At 49.6% G+C, this 18,638-nt stretch overlaps 1 protein-coding gene, 1 long non-coding RNA gene and 6 other non-coding genes across 8 annotated transcripts; 7 read left to right on the top strand and 1 right to left on the bottom strand.

The window, feature by feature from the left end:
• Nucleotides 1-1,009: 1,009 nt before the first annotated feature.
• LOC133360001 (uncharacterized) lies at nt 1,010-11,896 on the top strand. Its single transcript, XR_009757202.1, has 7 exons — nt 1,010-1,073; nt 3,201-3,268; nt 4,043-4,110; nt 5,886-5,953; nt 7,813-7,880; nt 9,741-9,808; nt 11,729-11,896. It is a non-coding gene; the product is annotated as an uncharacterized LOC133360001 (long non-coding RNA).
• On the top strand, nt 2,963-3,093 carry LOC133360016 (small nucleolar RNA SNORA35). Its single transcript, XR_009757210.1, has one exon. It is a non-coding gene; the product is annotated as a small nucleolar RNA SNORA35 (small nucleolar RNA).
• LOC133360014 (small nucleolar RNA SNORA35) lies at nt 3,819-3,949 on the top strand. The gene has a single exon (XR_009757208.1). It is a non-coding gene; the product is annotated as a small nucleolar RNA SNORA35 (small nucleolar RNA).
• Nucleotides 5,648-5,778, top strand: LOC133360010 (small nucleolar RNA SNORA35). The gene has a single exon (XR_009757205.1). It is a non-coding gene; the product is annotated as a small nucleolar RNA SNORA35 (small nucleolar RNA).
• Nucleotides 7,575-7,705, top strand: LOC133360011 (small nucleolar RNA SNORA35). The gene has a single exon (XR_009757206.1). It is a non-coding gene; the product is annotated as a small nucleolar RNA SNORA35 (small nucleolar RNA).
• On the top strand, nt 9,503-9,633 carry LOC133360015 (small nucleolar RNA SNORA35). Its single transcript, XR_009757209.1, has one exon. It is a non-coding gene; the product is annotated as a small nucleolar RNA SNORA35 (small nucleolar RNA).
• Nucleotides 11,428-11,558, top strand: LOC133360012 (small nucleolar RNA SNORA35). The gene has a single exon (XR_009757207.1). It is a non-coding gene; the product is annotated as a small nucleolar RNA SNORA35 (small nucleolar RNA).
• A 44-nt stretch (nt 11,897-11,940) lies between the features above and the next one.
• RPL27A (ribosomal protein L27a) lies at nt 11,941-16,565 on the bottom strand. Its single transcript, XM_061578560.1, has 5 exons — nt 16,497-16,565; nt 14,787-14,850; nt 14,408-14,483; nt 12,814-12,988; nt 11,941-12,322 (listed from the first exon to the last, which is right to left on the bottom strand). Exons 1-5 carry the CDS (start codon nt 16,497-16,499, stop codon nt 12,194-12,196), a joined length of 447 nt encoding a protein of 148 aa, XP_061434544.1. The 5' UTR covers nt 16,500-16,565; the 3' UTR covers nt 11,941-12,193.
• Nucleotides 16,566-18,638: the final 2,073 nt, after the last annotated feature.

Raw genomic sequence — 18,638 nt, forward strand, 5'->3', positions numbered from 1 at the left:
TGTATAATGTAGTGTATAATGTAGTGTAGTGTATAGTGTACTATATAGTAGTGTATAATGTAGTGGAGAATGTAGTGTATAATGTAGTGTATCGTGTACTATATAGTAGTGTATAATGTAGTGTATAATGTAGTGTAGAATGTAGTGTAGAATGTAGTGTATAATGTCGTGTAGTGTATAGGATAAACGTTGAGATTTATGAACTTGATCCAGCAGCGGATGGACTCTGCCTGCTTGGGTTGCAATCGAGACGTCGTTCTAAACGTCGTGTTCTATCATTTAACTGGTTTTCATTCTCCGTGACGTCACCGAAAGAACCAAAGAGGATGGATTCCTGAGGTCGCGAAAGCTTCAAAATCAACACTATGGGGACCTCATTTGCCAGTAAAAATATGATAATTGGTTCTTTACCCTTCTATCTGGCAACAAAACTGACACCTTTTTGCAAGGAGTCATGTTTGCATAGACCGCAATACCTGCAGTCATCTGGTCCAACCCATATGAGACTAGGCTCGAAGGAAAGCTGTCTCGGGTGTGGACCAATCAACTTCAAGGACAGTGCACATTATCAGAGTTATGTCTTTTGTTTGTATTTATGACTGCAGGTATTGCGGTCTATGCAAACATGACTCCTTGCAAAAAGGTGTCAGTTTTGTTGCCAGATAGAAGGGTAAAGAACCAATTATCTTCAAAATCAAGTTTAGACTCGGGCTGTCTGCGGCCTCCATCTTCCGTCTTCCAGAAGACGTCTTCCATCTTCCACCTTCCGTCTTCAAGAAGACGTCTTACACCTTCCGTCTTCCAGAAGACGTCTTCCAGAAGACGTCTTACACCTTCCGTCTTCCAGAAGACGTCTTCCATCTTCCACCTTCCGTCTTACACCGTCCGTCTTCCAGAAGACATCTTCCATCTTCCGTCTTCCAGAAGGCAACTTCCATCTTCTGTCTTCCAGAAGACGTCTTCCGTCTTCCATCTTCCAGAAGACATCTTCCAAAAGAGAAAAAAAACTACGAACCTCTTCCATCTCCATTTGTGGTAATGGCGGCCTCCCGTCAGCGTGGTTCGTGTTGGTGGTGAGTGTGGGTGGTGATGAGTGTGAGGAGTCGTTTTCTCTTCCTCCTCGTGTGATCGAGAAGTCTGTTTCCACTCGAGAGAGAGAGAGACGGGGGAGTCGAGAGAGACTCCGCTGAGTCGGTGTGGGCTGTGAAAGTTCCAATGCCCGTGTTGAGGCCTAGTGGGACAGGCTGCAACACGTGTTGCGCGAATATTTAAATTTCGATTTAAAGCTTTCGTGACTGCAGGGATTCGTCCTCTTGGTTCTTTCGGTAAAGTCACGTAGAAGGGAAATAATAAAATAATAAAAATAAAACAAATAATTCTCACGACGTTTCGGCCACAACGCAAGTAGCCGTCCTCAGGTGAAGACAGGTCTGTCGAGGCGACAGCGTCTAAAAGAAAACACCACCACGCTTGGAGCGTCTATTTAAGCTGGGTTGGAAGGGGGGGGGGGAAATGCGCATTGAGAAAATAATCTGCACTAATCACATTCCTGCATTTCCCATAAATATGCTAAATTCTTCTTGATATGCAGATTATTTTCTCAATGCGCATTCCCCCCCCCTTTCAACCCAGCCTTAAATAGACGCTCCAAGCGTGGTGGTGTTTTCTTTTAGACGCTGTCGCCTCGACAGACCTGGTCTTCACCTGAGGACGGCTACTTGTGTTGTGGCCGAAACGTCGTGAGAATTATTTTATAATGTTTTATTTTTATTACTTCCCTTCTACGTGATGACTTTACCTAAAGAACCAAGAGGACGAATATTTAATGTTATTGTTATACCAGCTGAGGCACACACGGTGGCTAGGAGATGTTGACTACCTCGCCTGGTATACAGGAGGTCGTGGGTTCGATCCTGACCTTGACGATGCCTGCTGCTGCTGTGTATTTGAAGTCTGCGTCTCTCTCCCCGTGGCCAACTAGGTGCACAAAGACAAAGATCCCCGTGTAGCCTGTAACAGACTGTAGGGGCAAGTGCTGTTAGTAACGAGCAGCAGCAGCGCCTATGAAGGCTACCACCGGCACTGTGGCACACACAGAGGGGGTGGGTGGCCAGCACCACGCCCGGCCGCCTTTGTCTCCCCAGTGGCGACACGAGGTACGCATTTGAAGCCGAGGAGCCACGGTGATGAGATATTAACTACCTCGCCTGGCCTACAGCAGGTCGTGGGTTCGATGCCGACCCTGACGATGCCTGCTGCTGTGTATTTGGAGTTTGCGTCTCTCAATGCGTCTTTCTCCTCGTGGTGGTCGCTGCACGGATTTTGTCTCCGGGTCCTCTCGGGTTTTCCCCTCCACGTTTAGAATCAACATCGCCACGCGTTTTCTTGGTTCTTTCGGTAAAGTCACGTAGAAGGGAAATAATAAAATAATAAAAATACAACAATAATTCTCACGACGTTTCGGCCACAACGCAAGCAGCCGTCCTCAGGTGACGAACAGGTCTGTCGGAAAGACAGCGTCTGACGGCTGCTTGCGTTGTGGCCGAAACGTCGTGATAATTTTATTATGTTTTTATTATTATTTTATTATTTCCCTTCTACGTGACTTTACCGAAAGAACCAAAAAGATGAATCCCTGCAGTCACGAAAGCTTTAAATCGAAATCGCCACACGTTTAGAGCTGTTTTGCTGCTGCTGTAAATATCCACGCGATGATGATGATGATATCACTCACTTGGCTTAGCTGCTATCATCTGGGACAACCAGTCGGTTCTGAATTAGAGCTTCACGGTGCAGTGGGTCCAGATGGGAGCGTGAGAGATTGGAGATTGAGAGAGAGAGAGATGGGAGTGAGAGATTGGAGAGAGATGGGAGAGAGATGGGAGTGAGGGACATGGGTGAGAGAGATGGGAGAGAGATGGGAGAGATGGGAGTGAGATGTATCCACGAGAGAGAGATGGGAGAGCTCGGATTTGGTCGCCCGTGCAGTTTCGGTGCGTGCGGGTTTTAAACTCCGAGCCAGAGCAGCCTCCCTCGTGCAGAAGGGACGTGGCCCCCCAGTGCCACGCTCCCTTTCGAACGGGGGGCACACGCGGTGAGACAGTGGGGGGCATCTCACTCACAGTGGGGGGCACCTCACACAGTCAGTGTGGGGCTCACTTCACTCACAGCCACTTTGTGTGTCTCTGTCTCTATTGCAGGAGGAGGGGGCATCCCTGAGGCCTGGTGAAGGCTTCCGCCTGAAGATGGAGGCAGCAGTGCAGAGTCGGTGAGGCCGCTTGCACAGAGACTTGTGGTTCACGGTGGGCGCGTCGTAGACACTTTGCCGGCAATGCTGAGGAGCTGAGTTCAAGCCCTGTTCATGGGGTCTGTGAGGGTTCAACGCTGGTAGTGGTCTCTCGTGTTTAGTAGAGACGGAGTGGTCTCGAGAGAGATGGGGGAGAGAGCGAGGCTGGAGAGGGACGGGAGAAGAGAGAGCGGCAGGAGTGAGAGACTGGGGAGAGACGGGTGTGATGGAGTCAGAAGAGATGGAAGAGCAAAATGGGAGAGAGATGAGGGAGATGGGAGAGAAATGGGTGAGAGAGATTGGAGAAAGATGGGAGTTAGGGACATGGGTGAGATAGATGGGAGAGCAAAATGGGAGAGACGAGACAGATGGGAGAGATGAGAGGGAGAGAGATGTACTGTATCTACAAGAGAGAGCCGGGAGAGATTGGAGAGATGGGAGATGAGATAGCAAAATGGGAGAGACGAGAGAGATGGGAGAGATGTACAATATCCACGAGAGAGACGGGAGTGAGAGATTGAGAGAGATGGGAGAGCTCGGATTTGGTCGCCCGTGCGGTTTCGGTGCGTGCGGGTTTTAAACTCCGAGCCAGAGCAGCCTCCCTCGTGCAGAAGGGACGTGGCCCCCCAGTGCCACACTCCCTTTCGAACGGGGGGCACACGCGGGGAGACCTCACTCACAGTGGGGGGCATCTCACTCACAGTGGGGGGCACACTTCACTCACAGCCACTTTGTGTGTCTCTGTCTCTATTGCAGGAGGAGGGGGCATCCCTGAGGCCTGGTGAAGGCTTCCGCCTGAAGATGGAGGCAGCAGTGCAGAGTCGGTGAGGCCGCTTACACAGAGACTTGTGGTTCACGGTGGGCGCGTCGTAGACATTTTGCCGGCAAGGCTGAGGAGCTGAGTTCAAGCCCTGTTCATGGGGTCTGTGAGGGTTCAACGCTGGTAGTGGTCTCTCGTGTTTAGTAGAGACGGAGTGGTCTCGAGAGAGATGGGGGAGAGAGCGAGGCTGGAGAGGGACGGGAGAAGAGAGAGCGGCAGGAGTGAGAGACTGGGGAGAGACGAGGGAGATGGAGTGAGAAGAGATGAGAGAGAGATACGAGAGAGATGGGAGAGGGATGAGAAAGAGGGAGATGGGTGAGACGAGAGAGATGAGAGGGAGAGAGATGTACAGTAAAACCTTGGATTGCGAGCATAATTCGTTCCGGAAACGTGTTTGTAATCCAAAGCACTCGTCTATCAAAGCAAATTTCCCCAGAAGAAATCATGGAAACTCAGATGATTCGTTCCACAACCGAAACATATTCATGTAAAAATGATTAATACAAAATACCTTTTTAAATCCTTTACATTAAGTTCACTTGCTTGCTTGCTTGCGCGCTTACGACCGTGCAAATCTTTCGGTCGTCTTTTAACCCACTTCCCGTGGTCCAATCGAGCTGACATTTTGCACACAGACTCGTTGTGCGTGACAATTTATTTTCGTGAAATTTTTTTCTCCAAAATTTTACACTTTTTAGGAAAAAAATAATTATATTTAATTACCAATTGCTTAATGGTGGCAGGCAATCATCTGACCCATAGGTGGCAGCCATCTCAAGTCACAGGACGAGAGGACTCTAGCCGCCACGCATATAAATGATTTATAGTGAAAAACTTTGTTTTTACGGGTACATTTTTTTGATTTTTATTATTTAAATTTAATATAAAGTAATCACATTTATTAATTAAATTTAATCGTGGCTGGTGTGAGGGGGACGAGAGGAGGAGGGGGCCATTGTTGCAGTCCAGTTACTAAAGAACAGTCACTACACTTGGACACAAAATAAAAAAAATGCTTTACGCACACACACACGTGGTCACAACACGATAGTGAACAGTGTACGCTCGCACGGATGTTGACTCTACGAGTGAGGCACGCCGACTGAGACCGAGCATGGGAGACGATTACCCACAATCCCGCAGCTAGAGAAGAACCATCGGCTCGGTTGTGATCACGTGACGCTCGGCAGACAAAGCGTATTTACTGTACGTACTACACTACTCGTATTGCAAGACCTCGCTCGTTTATGAAGTTGAAATTCAGTAAAAAATTTGCTCGTTCTGCAAAACACTCGCAGGCCAAGTTACTCGCAATCCAAGGTTTTGCTGTATCCATGAGAGAAATATGGGAGAGCGAGATTGGAGAGACGGGAGTGAGATGTATCCACGAGAGATGGGAGAGAGACGAGAGAGATGGGAGAGACAGATGGGAGAGAGCTAAGGGAGAGAGATGGGAGATGAGAGTGAGGGACATGGGTTAGAGAGATGGGAGAGTGAGATGGGAGAGTCGGCAGTGAGATGTATCCACGAGAGAGATGGGAGAGCTCGGATTTGGTCGCCCGTGCGGTTTCGGTGCGTGCGGGTTTTAAACTCCGAGCCAGAGCAGCCTCCCTCGTGCAGAAGGGACGTGGCCCCCCAGTGCCACGCTCCCTTTCGAACGGGGGGCACACGCGGTGAGACAGTGGGGGGCATCTCACTCACAGTGGGGGGCACCTCACACAGTCAGTGTGGGGCTCACTTCACTCACAGCCACTTTGTGTGTCTCTGTCTCTATTGCAGGAGGAGGGGGCATCCCTGAGGCCTGGTGAAGGCTTCCGCCTGAAGATGGAGGCAGCAGTGCAGAGTCGGTGAGGCCGCTTACACAGAGACTTGTGGTTCACGGTGGGCGCGTCGTAGACATTTTGCCGGCAAGGCTGAGGAGCTGAGTTCAAGCCCTGTTCATGGGGTCTGTGAGGGTTCAACGCTGGTAGTGGTCTCTCGTGTTTAGTAGAGACGGAGTGGTCTCGAGAGAGATGGGGGAGAGAGCGAGGCTGGAGAGGGACGGGAGAAGAGAGAGCGGCAGGAGTGAGAGACTGGGGAGAGACGAGGGAGATGGAGTCAGAAGAGATGAGAGAGAGATACGAGAGAGATGGGAGAGGGATGAGAAAGAGAGAGATGGGTGAGAGAGATGGGAGAGAGATGAGAGAGCAAAATGGGAGAGAGAGACGAGACAAACGGGAGAGATGAGAAAGAGGGAGATGGGTGAGACGAGAGAGATGAGAGGGAGAGAGATGTACAGTAAAACCTTGGATTGCGAGCATAATTCGTTCCGGAAACGTGTTTGTAATCCAAAGCACTCGTCTATCAAAGCAAATTTCCCCAGAAGAAATCATGGAAACTCAGATGATTCGTTCCACAACCGAAACATATTCATGTAAAAATGATTAATACAAAATACCTTTTTAAATCCTTTACATTAAGTTCACTTGCTTGCTTGCTTGCGCGCTTACGACCGTGCAAATCTTTCGGTCGTCTTTTAACCCACTTCCCGTGGTCCAATCGAGCTGACATTTTGCACACAGACTCGTTGTGCGTGACAATTTATTTTCGTGAAATTTTTTTCTCCAAAATTTTACACTTTTTAGGAAAAAAATAATTATATTTAATTACCAATTGCTTAATGGTGGCAGGCAATCATCTGACCCATAGGTGGCAGCCATCTCAAGTCACAGGACGAGAGGACTCTAGCCGCCACGCATATAAATGATTTATAGTGAAAAACTTTGTTTTTACGGGTACATTTTTTTAGATTTTTATTATTTAAATTTAATATAAAGTAATCACATTTATTAATTAAATTTAATCGTGGCTGGTGTGAGGGGGACGAGAGGAGGAGGGGGCCATTGTTGCAGTCCAGTTACTAAAGAACAGTCACTACACTTGGACACAAAATAAAAAAAATGCTTTACGCACACACACACGTGGTCACAACACGATAGTGAACAGTGTACGCTCGCACGGATGTTGACTCTACGAGTGAGGCACGCCGACTGAGACCGAGCATGGGAGACGATTACCCACAATCCCGCAGCTAGAGAAGAACCATCGGCTCGGTTGTGATCACGTGACGCTCGGCAGACAAAGCGTATTTACTGTACGTACTACACTACTCGTATTGCAAGACCTCGCTCGTTTATGAAGTTGAAATTCAGTAAAAAATTTGCTCGTTCTGCAAAACACTCGCAGGCCAAGTTACTCGCAATCCAAGGTTTTGCTGTATCCATGAGAGAAATATGGGAGAGCGAGATTGGAGAGACGGGAGTGAGATGTATCCACGAGAGATGGGAGAGAGACGAGAGAGATGGGAGAGACAGATGGGAGAGAGCTAAGGGAGAGAGATGGGAGATGAGAGTGAGGGACATGGGTTAGAGAGATGGGAGAGTGAGATGGGAGAGTCGGCAGTGAGATGTATCCACGAGAGAGATGGGAGAGCTCGGATTTGGTCGCCCGTGCGGTTTCGGTGCGTGCGGGTTTTAAACTCCGAGCCAGAGCAGCCTCCCTCGTGCAGAAGGGACGTGGCCCCCCAGTGCCACGCTCCCTTTCGAACGGGGGGCACACGCGGTGAGACAGTGGGGGGCATCTCACTCACAGTGGGGGGCACCTCACACAGTCAGTGTGGGGCTCACTTCACTCACAGCCACTTTGTGTGTCTCTGTCTCTATTGCAGGAGGAGGGGGCATCCCTGAGGCCTGGTGAAGGCTTCCGCCTGAAGATGGAGGCAGCAGTGCAGAGTCGGTGAGGCCGCTTACACAGAGACTTGTGGTTCACGGTGGGCGCGTCGTAGACATTTTGCCGGCAAGGCTGAGGAGCTGAGTTCAAGCCCTGTTCATGGGGTCTGTGAGGGTTCAACGCTGGTAGTGGTCTCTCGTGTTTAGTAGAGACGGAGTGGTCTCGAGAGAGATGGGGGAGAGAGCGAGGCTGGAGAGGGACGGGAGAAGAGAGAGCGGCAGGAGTGAGAGACTGGGGAGAGACGAGGGAGATGGAGTCAGAAGAGATGAGAGAGAGATACGAGAGAGATGGGAGAGGGATGAGAAAGAGAGAGATGGGTGAGAGAGATGGGAGAGAGATGAGAGAGCAAAATGGGAGAGAGAGACGAGACAAACGGGAGAGATGAGAAAGAGGGAGATGGGTGAGACGAGAGAGATGAGAGGGAGAGAGATGTACAGTAAAACCTTGGATTGCGAGCATAATTCGTTCCGGAAACGTGTTTGTAATCCAAAGCACTCGTCTATCAAAGCAAATTTCCCCAGAAGAAATCATGGAAACTCAGATGATTCGTTCCACAACCGAAACATATTCATGTAAAAATGATTAATACAAAATACCTTTTTAAATCCTTTATATTAAGTTCACTTGCTTGCTTGCTTGCGCGCTTACGACCGTGCAAATCTTTCGGTCGTCTTTTAACCCACTTCCCGTGGTCCAATCGAGCTGACATTTTGCACACAGACTCGTTGTGCGTGACAATTTATTTTCGTGAAATTTTTTTCTCCAAAATTTTACACTTTTTAGGAAAAAAATAATTATATTTAATTACCAATTGCTTAATGGTGGCAGGCAATCATCTGACCCATAGGTGGCAGCCATCTCAAGCCACAGGACGAGAGGACTCTAGCCGCCACGCATATAAATGATTTATAGTGAAAAACTTTGTTTTTACGGGTACATTTTTTAGATTTTTATTATTTAAATTTAATATAAAGTAATCACATTTATTAATTAAATTTAATCGTGGCTGGTGTGAGGGGGACGAGAGGAGGAGGGGGCCATTGTTGCAGTCCAGTTACTAAAGAACAGTCACTACACTTGGACACAAAATAAAAAAAATGCTTTACGCACACACACACGTGGTCACAACACGATAGTGAACAGTGTACGCTCGCACGGATGTTGACTCTACGAGTGAGGCACGCCGACTGAGACCGAGCATGGGAGACGATTACCCACAATCCCGCAGCTAGAGAAGAACCATCGGCTCGGTTGTGATCACGTGACGCTCGGCAGACAAAGCGTATTTACTGTACGTACTACACTACTCGTATTGCAAGACCTCGCTCGTTTATGAAGTTGAAATTCAGTAAAAAATTTGCTCGTTCTGCAAAACACTCGCAGGCCAAGTTACTCGCAATCCAAGGTTTTGCTGTATCCATGAGAGAAATATGGGAGAGCGAGATTGGAGAGACGGGAGTGAGATGTATCCACGAGAGATGGGAGAGAGACGAGAGAGATGGGAGAGACAGATGGGAGAGAGCTAAGGGAGAGAGATGGGAGATGAGAGTGAGGGACATGGGTTAGAGAGATGGGAGAGTGAGATGGGAGAGACGGCAGTGAGATGTATCCACGAGAGAGAGATGGGAGAGCTCGGATTTGGTCGCCCGTGCAGTTTCGGTGCGTGCGGGTTTTAAACTCCGAGCCAGAGCAGCCTCCCTCGTGCAGAAGGGACGTGGCCCCCCAGTGCCACGCTCCCTTTCGAACGGGGGGCACACGCGGTGAGACAGTGGGGGGCATCTCACTCACAGTGGGGGGCACCTCACACAGTCAGTGTGGGGCTCACTTCACTCACAGCCACTTTGTGTGTCTCTGTCTCTATTGCAGGAGGAGGGGGCATCCCTGAGGCCTGGTGAAGGCTTCCGCCTGAAGATGGAGGCAGCAGTGCAGAGTCGGTGAGGCCGCTTACACAGAGACTTGTGGTTCACGGTGGGCGCGTCGTAGACATTTTGCCGGCAAGGCTGAGGAGCTGAGTTCAAGCCCTGTTCATGGGGTCTGTGAGGGTTCAACGCTGGTAGTGGTCTCTCGTGTTTAGTAGAGACGGAGTGGTCTCGAGAGAGATGGGGGAGAGAGCGAGGCTGGAGAGGGACGGGAGAAGAGAGAGCGGCAGGAGTGAGAGACTGGGGAGAGACGAGGGAGATGGAGTCAGAAGAGATGAGAGAGAGATACGAGAGAGATGGGAGAGGGATGAGAAAGAGAGAGATGGGTGAGAGAGATGGGAGAGAGATGAGAGAGCAAAATGGGAGAGAGAGACGAGACAAACGGGAGAGATGAGAAAGAGGGAGATGGGTGAGACGAGAGAGATGAGAGGGAGAGAGATGTACAGTAAAACCTTGGATTGCGAGCATAATTCGTTCCGGAAACGTGTTTGTAATCCAAAGCACTCGTCTATCAAAGCAAATTTCCCCAGAAGAAATCATGGAAACTCAGATGATTCGTTCCACAACCGAAACATATTCATGTAAAAATGATTAATACAAAATACCTTTTTAAATCCTTTATATTAAGTTCACTTGCTTGCTTGCTTGCGCGCTTACGACCGTGCAAATCTTTCGGTCGTCTTTTAACCCACTTCCCGTGGTCCAATCGAGCTGACATTTTGCACACAGACTCGTTGTGCGTGACAATTTATTTTCGTGAAATTTTTTTTCCAAAATTTTACACTTTTTAGGAAAAAAATAATTATATTTAATTACCAATTGCTTAATGGTGGCAGGCAATCATCTGACCCATAGGTGGCAGCCATCTCAAGCCACAGGACGAGAGGACTCTAGCCGCCACGCATATAAATGATTTATAGTGAAAAACTTTGTTTTTACGGGTACATTTTTTAGATTTTTATTATTTAAATTTAATATAAAGTAATCACATTTATTAATTAAATTTAATCGTGGCTGGTGTGAGGGGGACGAGAGGAGGAGGGGGCCATTGTTGCAGTCCAGTTACTAAAGAACAGTCACTACACTTGGACACAAAATAAAAAAAATGCTTTACGCACACACACACGTGGTCACAACACGATAGTGAACAGTGTACGCTCGCACGGATGTTGACTCTACGAGTGAGGCACGCCGACTGAGACCGAGCATGGGAGACGATTACCCACAATCCCGCAGCTAGAGAAGAACCATCGGCTCGGTTGTGATCACGTGACGCTCGGCAGACAAAGCGTATTTACTGTACGTACTACACTACTCGTATTGCAAGACCTCGCTCGTTTATGAAGTTGAAATTCAGTAAAAAATTTGCTCGTTCTGCAAAACACTCGCAGGCCAAGTTACTCGCAATCCAAGGTTTTGCTGTATCCATGAGAGAAATATGGGAGAGCGAGATTGGAGAGACGGGAGTGAGATGTATCCACGAGAGATGGGAGAGAGACGAGAGAGATGGGAGAGACAGATGGGAGAGAGCTAAGGGAGAGAGATGGGAGATGAGAGTGAGGGACATGGGTTAGAGAGATGGGAGAGTGAGATGGGAGAGTCGGCAGTGAGATGTATCCACGAGAGAGATGGGAGAGCTCGGATTTGGTCGCCCGTGCCGTTTCGGTGCGTGCGGGTTTTAAACTCCGAGCCAGAGCAGCCTCCCTCGTGCAGAAGGGACGTGGCCCCCCAGTGCCACGCTCCCTTTCGAACGGGGGGCACACGCGGGGAGACCTCACTCAGTGGGGGGGGGGGGGGCATCTCACTCACACCCACTATTGTCTCACTGGTTGAGGGGGGGAACGTCAGTGGGGGGCACACCCAGGGTAGATGTTATGATGGACAGGGCTCATGCATGCTGAGTCCACGGAGTCATTGCTGCATCTGTGTTTACAGGTCCCACTTCGCTGGAGGAGCCATCAGCCCAGCAAGTTCTGAAGAGGTGGTGACTCCCGACCTCCCTCAACTTCAGTGGAAGAAACCGACTGGACGAGGAAGGGGGGTGGGGTGGGCTGTACTAACTGGTGGCTCCAGTGGATGAAAGCGCAAGAAATTAAATATGAAATCGGGGTGGGGGGGGGGGGAAGCAAAGCCACTGCACACTCCAATAAAGCAACTGGGCATTTTTATTCAGAACCTTGTGTGAGCACTCCTGTGTATGTGGGTGGTGCCGTTTGCAAGTGTGTGTTTACACGATATACACACGTGTGAGTACACTGCATAGGTGTGTAAAGCTGTATGTATGGGTGTGTGCACGGTCTGTGGACAGTGCATGTGTGTACACGCTGTGTGTGAGTGCAACTGCTCCATGTACACGCGGTGTGAGTGCACACGCTGTGTGAGTGCGTACACGGCCAGTGTCTAAGCCACCAGCACGCAGGCTCCCCCCACTGCACGGATCTTCTGCTCTGCGCGGTGGCTGAAGAACTTTGCCTTCACGATCACCGGCTGCTTGGGCAGACGGCCCTTGCCCAGCACCTTGTAGTAACCCTGGGGTGGTATACACACAGGTTACATACAGGTCACACACAGGGTACACACACATGTCACACACACATGTCACACACACATAGGTCACACACAGCTACCCACTATGGAGGGATGGTCAGCACTTTGAGCGTTTCCGGCCAGCTGCATCTCTGCCCCATGTCGACATCTCCCCTATCTCCTCCCCTGCCTCCTCCCATGTCTGCCCCATGTCGACATCTCCCCTATCTCCTCCCCTGCCTCCTCCCATGTCTGCCCCATGTCGACATCTCCCCCACGTCTCCCCCATGTCTCCTCCCATGTCTCCCCCAAGTCTCCCCCATGTCTCCTGTGTCTCTCCGGTCCCCCCCCCCCCATCCATGTCTACCCCCCCCATCCACATCTCCATGACCCCATGTTTCCCTCCCCATATTCCCCTTCACCCCGTATCTCCCCCCCCCCCCACTCCCACGTGTGTGCATGTCTCCCCGCCCGCGCGTGCGTGCGTCTCTCACGGCTCTGACGACGTCGATGACGGGTGCGGTGCCCTCCGGCAGCTTGGCGCTGGCGGCCCGCGTCTGCTCGCTCACCAGCGTCCACAGGCGGTCCACGTTGAGCGTGGGGCAGTGCAGCTGGTTGCGCTTGAGGTGGTAGTGGCGCATGCCGACCTTGCCGAAGTAGCCGGGGTGGCTGAGGGCACGCACGACACAAGACCGCTGGTTTCACACGCGTGTGTGCATATACACGTATACAGGGTGCTGTAAAACCATGTTAACACCATTGGAACCTCATTTGCCAGTAAAAAATGATAATTGGTTTTTTACCCTTCTATCTGGCAACAAAACTGACACTTTTTTTTTTACAAGGAGTCATGTTTACAGACCACAATACCTGCAGTCATAATGCAAACAAAAAACATAACTCTGATAATGTGCACTGTCCTTGAAGTTGATTGGTCCACACCCGAGACAGCTTTCTTTAGAGCCTAGTCTCACATGGTGTTGGACCAGATGATGCCAAAAGGTGCAACTTCAAGGACAGTGCACATCAGAGTTGTGTTTTTTGTTTGCATTATGACTGCAGGTATTGTGGTCTATGTAAACATGACTCCTTGAAAAAAAGGTGTCAGTTTTGTTGCCAGATAGAAGGGTAAAAAAACAATTATCAACATGTTGACACTTATATGGGACTATCTTTTTAATGGAAAAAGAACGGATAATACTGCACTGTTAACACGATAACAAATGTCATGTAAATAGCTTCAAAGAGTCTCCCCCACTTGTTCGCCACCATTGTCAACACGTGGCCTGGAATCTTCTCCAGGTGGTCTCCAGAGGCAGCAAATGTCGTGGTATTGTTGCAAATTCTCAGTGTTGCGGTGACTTCACCATGGCACTTGTGCCAGGCTAGGTGCAGGATGAGGTTACGGGACAGTCTCAGGTGCCATGGGTTGACTGCTGTGCCAGGCTAGGTGCCGACAGGTGACGGGACAGACCCAGGTGGTGCCATGGGTTGACTGCTGTGCCAGTCTAGGTGCAGGAGGTGGTCACGTGACAGACCAAGGTGCCATGGGCTGACTGGGATGACGGTTAGATGCATCAACTGTGCCCCCTACTGTGACAAATATCCCCCGTGTAGCCTTAAACTGTTGGGGCAAGTGCTGTTAGCCACGAGTAGCAGCACCTATGAAGGCTGGCACCGTGGCACACCAAGGGGTGGGTGGCCAGCACCACGCCCGGCCGCCTTTGTCTCTCCCCAGTGGCGATGTTTACTACACCACACCATTACAGCAGATACTCATTTAAGGCCGAGCCGCCGTGGTGATGAGATGTTAACTACCTCGCCTGGTTTACAGGAGGTCGTGGGTTCGATCCCGACCCTGACGCCTGCTGTATATGGAGTATGGATCGATGTGGCTTTTTTATGAGTTTGGGTCTTTTTGAGAGTGTGTCTTTTTGGGCTTGGTCACTTCTCAAACAAAGAGCCACACCACATTGGGGCCTTACCTGGTAAAATAAAAACTTTAGTTTTAAGAGTTTACACGCACGCTAACATCACGGTGGCGATGCCTATTTCAGGTCAAGGGGAGCTAGGGATGGGGGCACTCACTATTTGTCGAAGTTGATCCTGTGGTGGTGCTGACCGCCGGCATTACCGCGCCCACCAGGGTGCTTGCGGTGCTTGCCTGAGCACAGCGGGGGAAGAAACACACCATTATACACAGACACACAGATACATACACAGATACACATATACCTCGTTACACAGATACACACACAGATACATGTTCCCCGTTACACACACAGATACGCCCACACCATTACACAGACACATACAGATAGATATACCCCGTTACACAGATATATACAGATGCATCCATACTGGCACACACACACTGATACATACAAATGCATCCACACTGGCACACACACACACACTGATACAGTTACATGCATAGTGTTACGATGCATGAAGGCTGAACTCTCACCTATCCGGCCGTGGCCATGGCTCACGTGACCTCTCAGCTTCCTCGTCTTCTTGAGTCGTGCAGTCTGAGAGGACGAACAGCAACAACGGTCATCACCCTGCCAGACTCAGCACTGCCCCACTCAACACGACCACCCAGACTCAACGCTACCACCCAGACTCAACATTGCCCATTGACTCAACACTACCACCCAGACTCAACACTACCACCCATAGACTCACACAGCCCATACTCAATACTGCCCAGTCGCACTGCCCATAGACTCAACACTTCCCCTAGACTCGCATAGCTAATAGACTCAACACAGCCCAGACTCACACTGCCCACAGCCTCACGCTGCACCTAGGCTAACATTGACTTTGTAAACTTGGTGATCCCAGGTCACTCTTGCCAATGAGGCTATCCGGGGTACTCACGAATTCTCTCTTCCTTACACACAACCAACTTAGAGCAACACAATTTAATATTACAAAAAATATATCATTATGACTAAAAAACACAGATTTACAGACTTATATTAATAAAATGTATCTTCATCCAGCAGTGGATGAAGCTAATTTTGACTAATCTGTGATGATTATTACAGAGACCAGATATAGCCCCGTGGATTAAGTGGACAAGCGGGGTAGAGACATCAACACAATGATCTTTATCCAGCAGTGGTGAGACCATGATGGTGATTACATTGAAGACCACGTGAATCAGAGAACACACACGGGTAGAGACATCAACACAATGATCTTTATCCAGCAGTGGTGAGACCATGATGGTGAGCAAAGCAGCCTATCATCGTGTGGACATTCACAGCAGTCAAATGCTCCAAAACGCATGTTTCTAAATGGAGGGAAAAACCGGAGGACGCGGAGAAAAATCCACATAGCCACGGGGAGAAAATGCAAACTACAAATATACAGCAGCAGGCGCCAGGGTCGGGATCGAACCCACGACCTCCTGTACACCAGGCGAGGCGGTTAACATCTCATAGCCAGCGTGGCACCCACAATGGTGATGATTCCAGAGGAAGACGTGGATTGAACACACGCAGGGTAGATGAAATTTAATGATGTTGATGTCTCGACCCTGCGCGTGTGGTCTCCAATCCGCGTGTGGTCTCCAATCCACGTGTTGTGTGCAATCACCATGATGATCCATCCACTGCTGTATTTAGATCAATGTTGATATCGCCAGCAGTGAATAGACCACGAGAGTCCCGCAAGGGTTTCATCAAAGTCCCACGTGGCTATACAATGCTCTGTGTGCGCTACGAAGTAAGTAGGGTCATCGCGCGAAACATCGGCCATTATATATGTTCTCCCTCTTAAGGCAGCCCCCGCACGGGCGTTCATTGGTAAATGGAGCGCGTTGGGTTGTTGTTGTACGCGGACCGCCTCCGACGGAGATATTCGCCCAAGCAGAATTAGTTTCGTGATAAAGTTTAAACTTTCTCTGGTGGTTACGGATGACTCCACCACCCCAACTTTAGTGAATGAACGCCTTGCCTACCTAGGCCTAGGCTCACACCCCCCAACCACCCATCACCGCCAAGGCAACTAAAACCAGAGCTTTTCTCAGATCGGCGGTGAGGGACATCGCGCCCGCAACGAAGCCGACATTCGCGAGCGCCGCGCGGACGCTTCAGTGCGGCGGGGCCGACGCGGATGGCCGCGGATGGCCGCGGATTCGCGGGGCCGGAGCCGGTAGCGACCTTACCATGGCGGAGGCGGTCGAGAAGAAGGAGCGATCACGTGACGGGAGACGGCGGAAGTGGGCGTGGCCAGAGGGGGGCGGGAAGGAGGGGGGGGCGACTTCCGGTGGGTTTCGACTCTCGGGGAATCGAATCGGGAGGGAGAATCGATTGAGAATTAAAATAATTAGGAATCGAAATTTGATTTGAAGCTTTCGTGACTGCAGGAATTACTCTTTGGTTCTTTGGGGCCGTCCATAAATGACGTCATGATTTTGGACGATGTTTTTACCCCCCCCCCATCGTCACACGGCGTCACAAAAAGTCAGACCCCCCCTCAAATGTGACGTCACAAAGCTCTGCCCCCCCCCCCAAAAAAAATTTAAACATGCTTCTAATCGCTTTAAACTATTGTCATTGTAGTGCGTATTTAATGTGGCGCTGCACTCTGATGTCGTAAGAGAAAACATTTATTAAAAGTCGATTTAATTAAGTAAAACGTGTTGTCTATATTGATTTAAAGTTGAGCATTTTGATGTGACGTCACATTTCTCACCCCCCCCCCCCCCTCGTCACGCATCGTCACAAATGTCTGACCCCCCCCTCGTGCGTGACGTCATTTATGGACGGCCCCTTTTCGTAAAGTTACGGAGAAATAAATTCAAATAAATAATAGAAGACGACGTTTCGATTGCAACACAAACAACCGTCATCAGGTGTGAATGAATGCAACCTCGGAGAGAGAGACATTTACAATGTAATTGCATTAAATGTAATTGCATTACATTTTTAAGTTTACGAGGTTTGTTTTCTCAAACTTCCATTTTCTCTCCCCCAGCCGCTCTCTAAAATGTTTTACTAGAGTTGTAAAAACTTAATTCTAGATTTTAAGCTTTCGTGACTGCAAGGATATAAACTCTTAGTTCTTTCGGTAAAGTCACCATGTAGGTAAAAAATGAAATTAAAATTAATAAAAATATAATAAAAAATTAACCCGTAAAAACAAAGTTTTTCACTATAAATCCGTTATATGCGTGGCGGCTGGAGTCCTCTCGTCCTCTGGCTTGAGATGGCTGCCACCTATGGGTCAGATGATTGCCTGCCACCATTAAGCAATTGGTAATTAAATATAAAAAATTTTTCCTACAAAGTGTAAAAATTTTGAAAAAAAATTTCACGAAAATACATTGTCACGCACAACGAGTATGTGTGCAAAATGTCAGCTCGATTGGATCACGGGAAGTGGGTTAAAGAACGACCGAAAGATTTGCACGGTCGTAAGCAAGCAAGCGAGTGAACTTAATATAAAGGATTTAAAGATCACGACGTTTCGGAGGCAACACAAGTCTCCGTCATCAGGTGAGACCGTCACAGCCAGATTTGCTGCATCAAAAACTTCCAATTCCTCTCCCCCTGCAGACATGATTCCTTGTAAAAGGTTTCAGTTTGGTGTTTTAACATCTTAACACAGCTGTTTTGTTATTCTTGGTTCTTTCGGTAAAGTCACAATTCTCACGACGTTTCGATTGCAACACAAGCAATCATCATCAGGTGTGAAAACTACAGCAAGACATTTTTTTAAAAAGTGGCGTTTTTTTCCTTCAAATTGGCCAGGACGTTACATTACACGGAGATTACATTCGGATTACATCGCACGGCGATTACATTTACAGTACATTACACGGGGGTTACATTGCAGTCCGTAACACATTCCTGTGGAGGGAGCTGGTAGGAACGTTGGGTTGCTCGGTCAATGGCCAGGGTCAACGGCGGCGTGGTGTATTCCGCAAATATGGCCGACTGTGAGGGCGGGCACAAGCCGGCGTGAGTAGGTTAAACGTTGAGTTTTATAAGGGCACCACGGGGTCACCAGCCCCTCCCCACCCAGCCCCTCCCCACCCAGCCCTACCCCTCCCACCCCCCACCCAGCCCCACCCTCCCCACCCAGCCCCTCCCCACCCTCCCCACCCAGCCCCTTCCCTCCCATCACTCCCCCCACCCCCTCCTCCCCTCCCAACCCCCACTCCCCCCACCCCTCCCACCCTCCATTCCCCCCTCCTCCCACTTCCCCAACCGCCATTCCGCCCCCACCCCCTCCTCCCCCCCACACCCCATAACCCCCCCCCCTCACTCCCCCCCACTCCCCCCAGCCCCTCCCACCCCCCACT

This window comes from Lethenteron reissneri, chromosome 66 (assembly GCF_015708825.2).
Source record: "Lethenteron reissneri isolate LAM-NWPU_2019-01 chromosome 66, ASM1570882v1, whole genome shotgun sequence".
Taxonomy (NCBI): Eukaryota; Metazoa; Chordata; class Hyperoartia; order Petromyzontiformes; family Petromyzontidae; genus Lethenteron; species Lethenteron reissneri.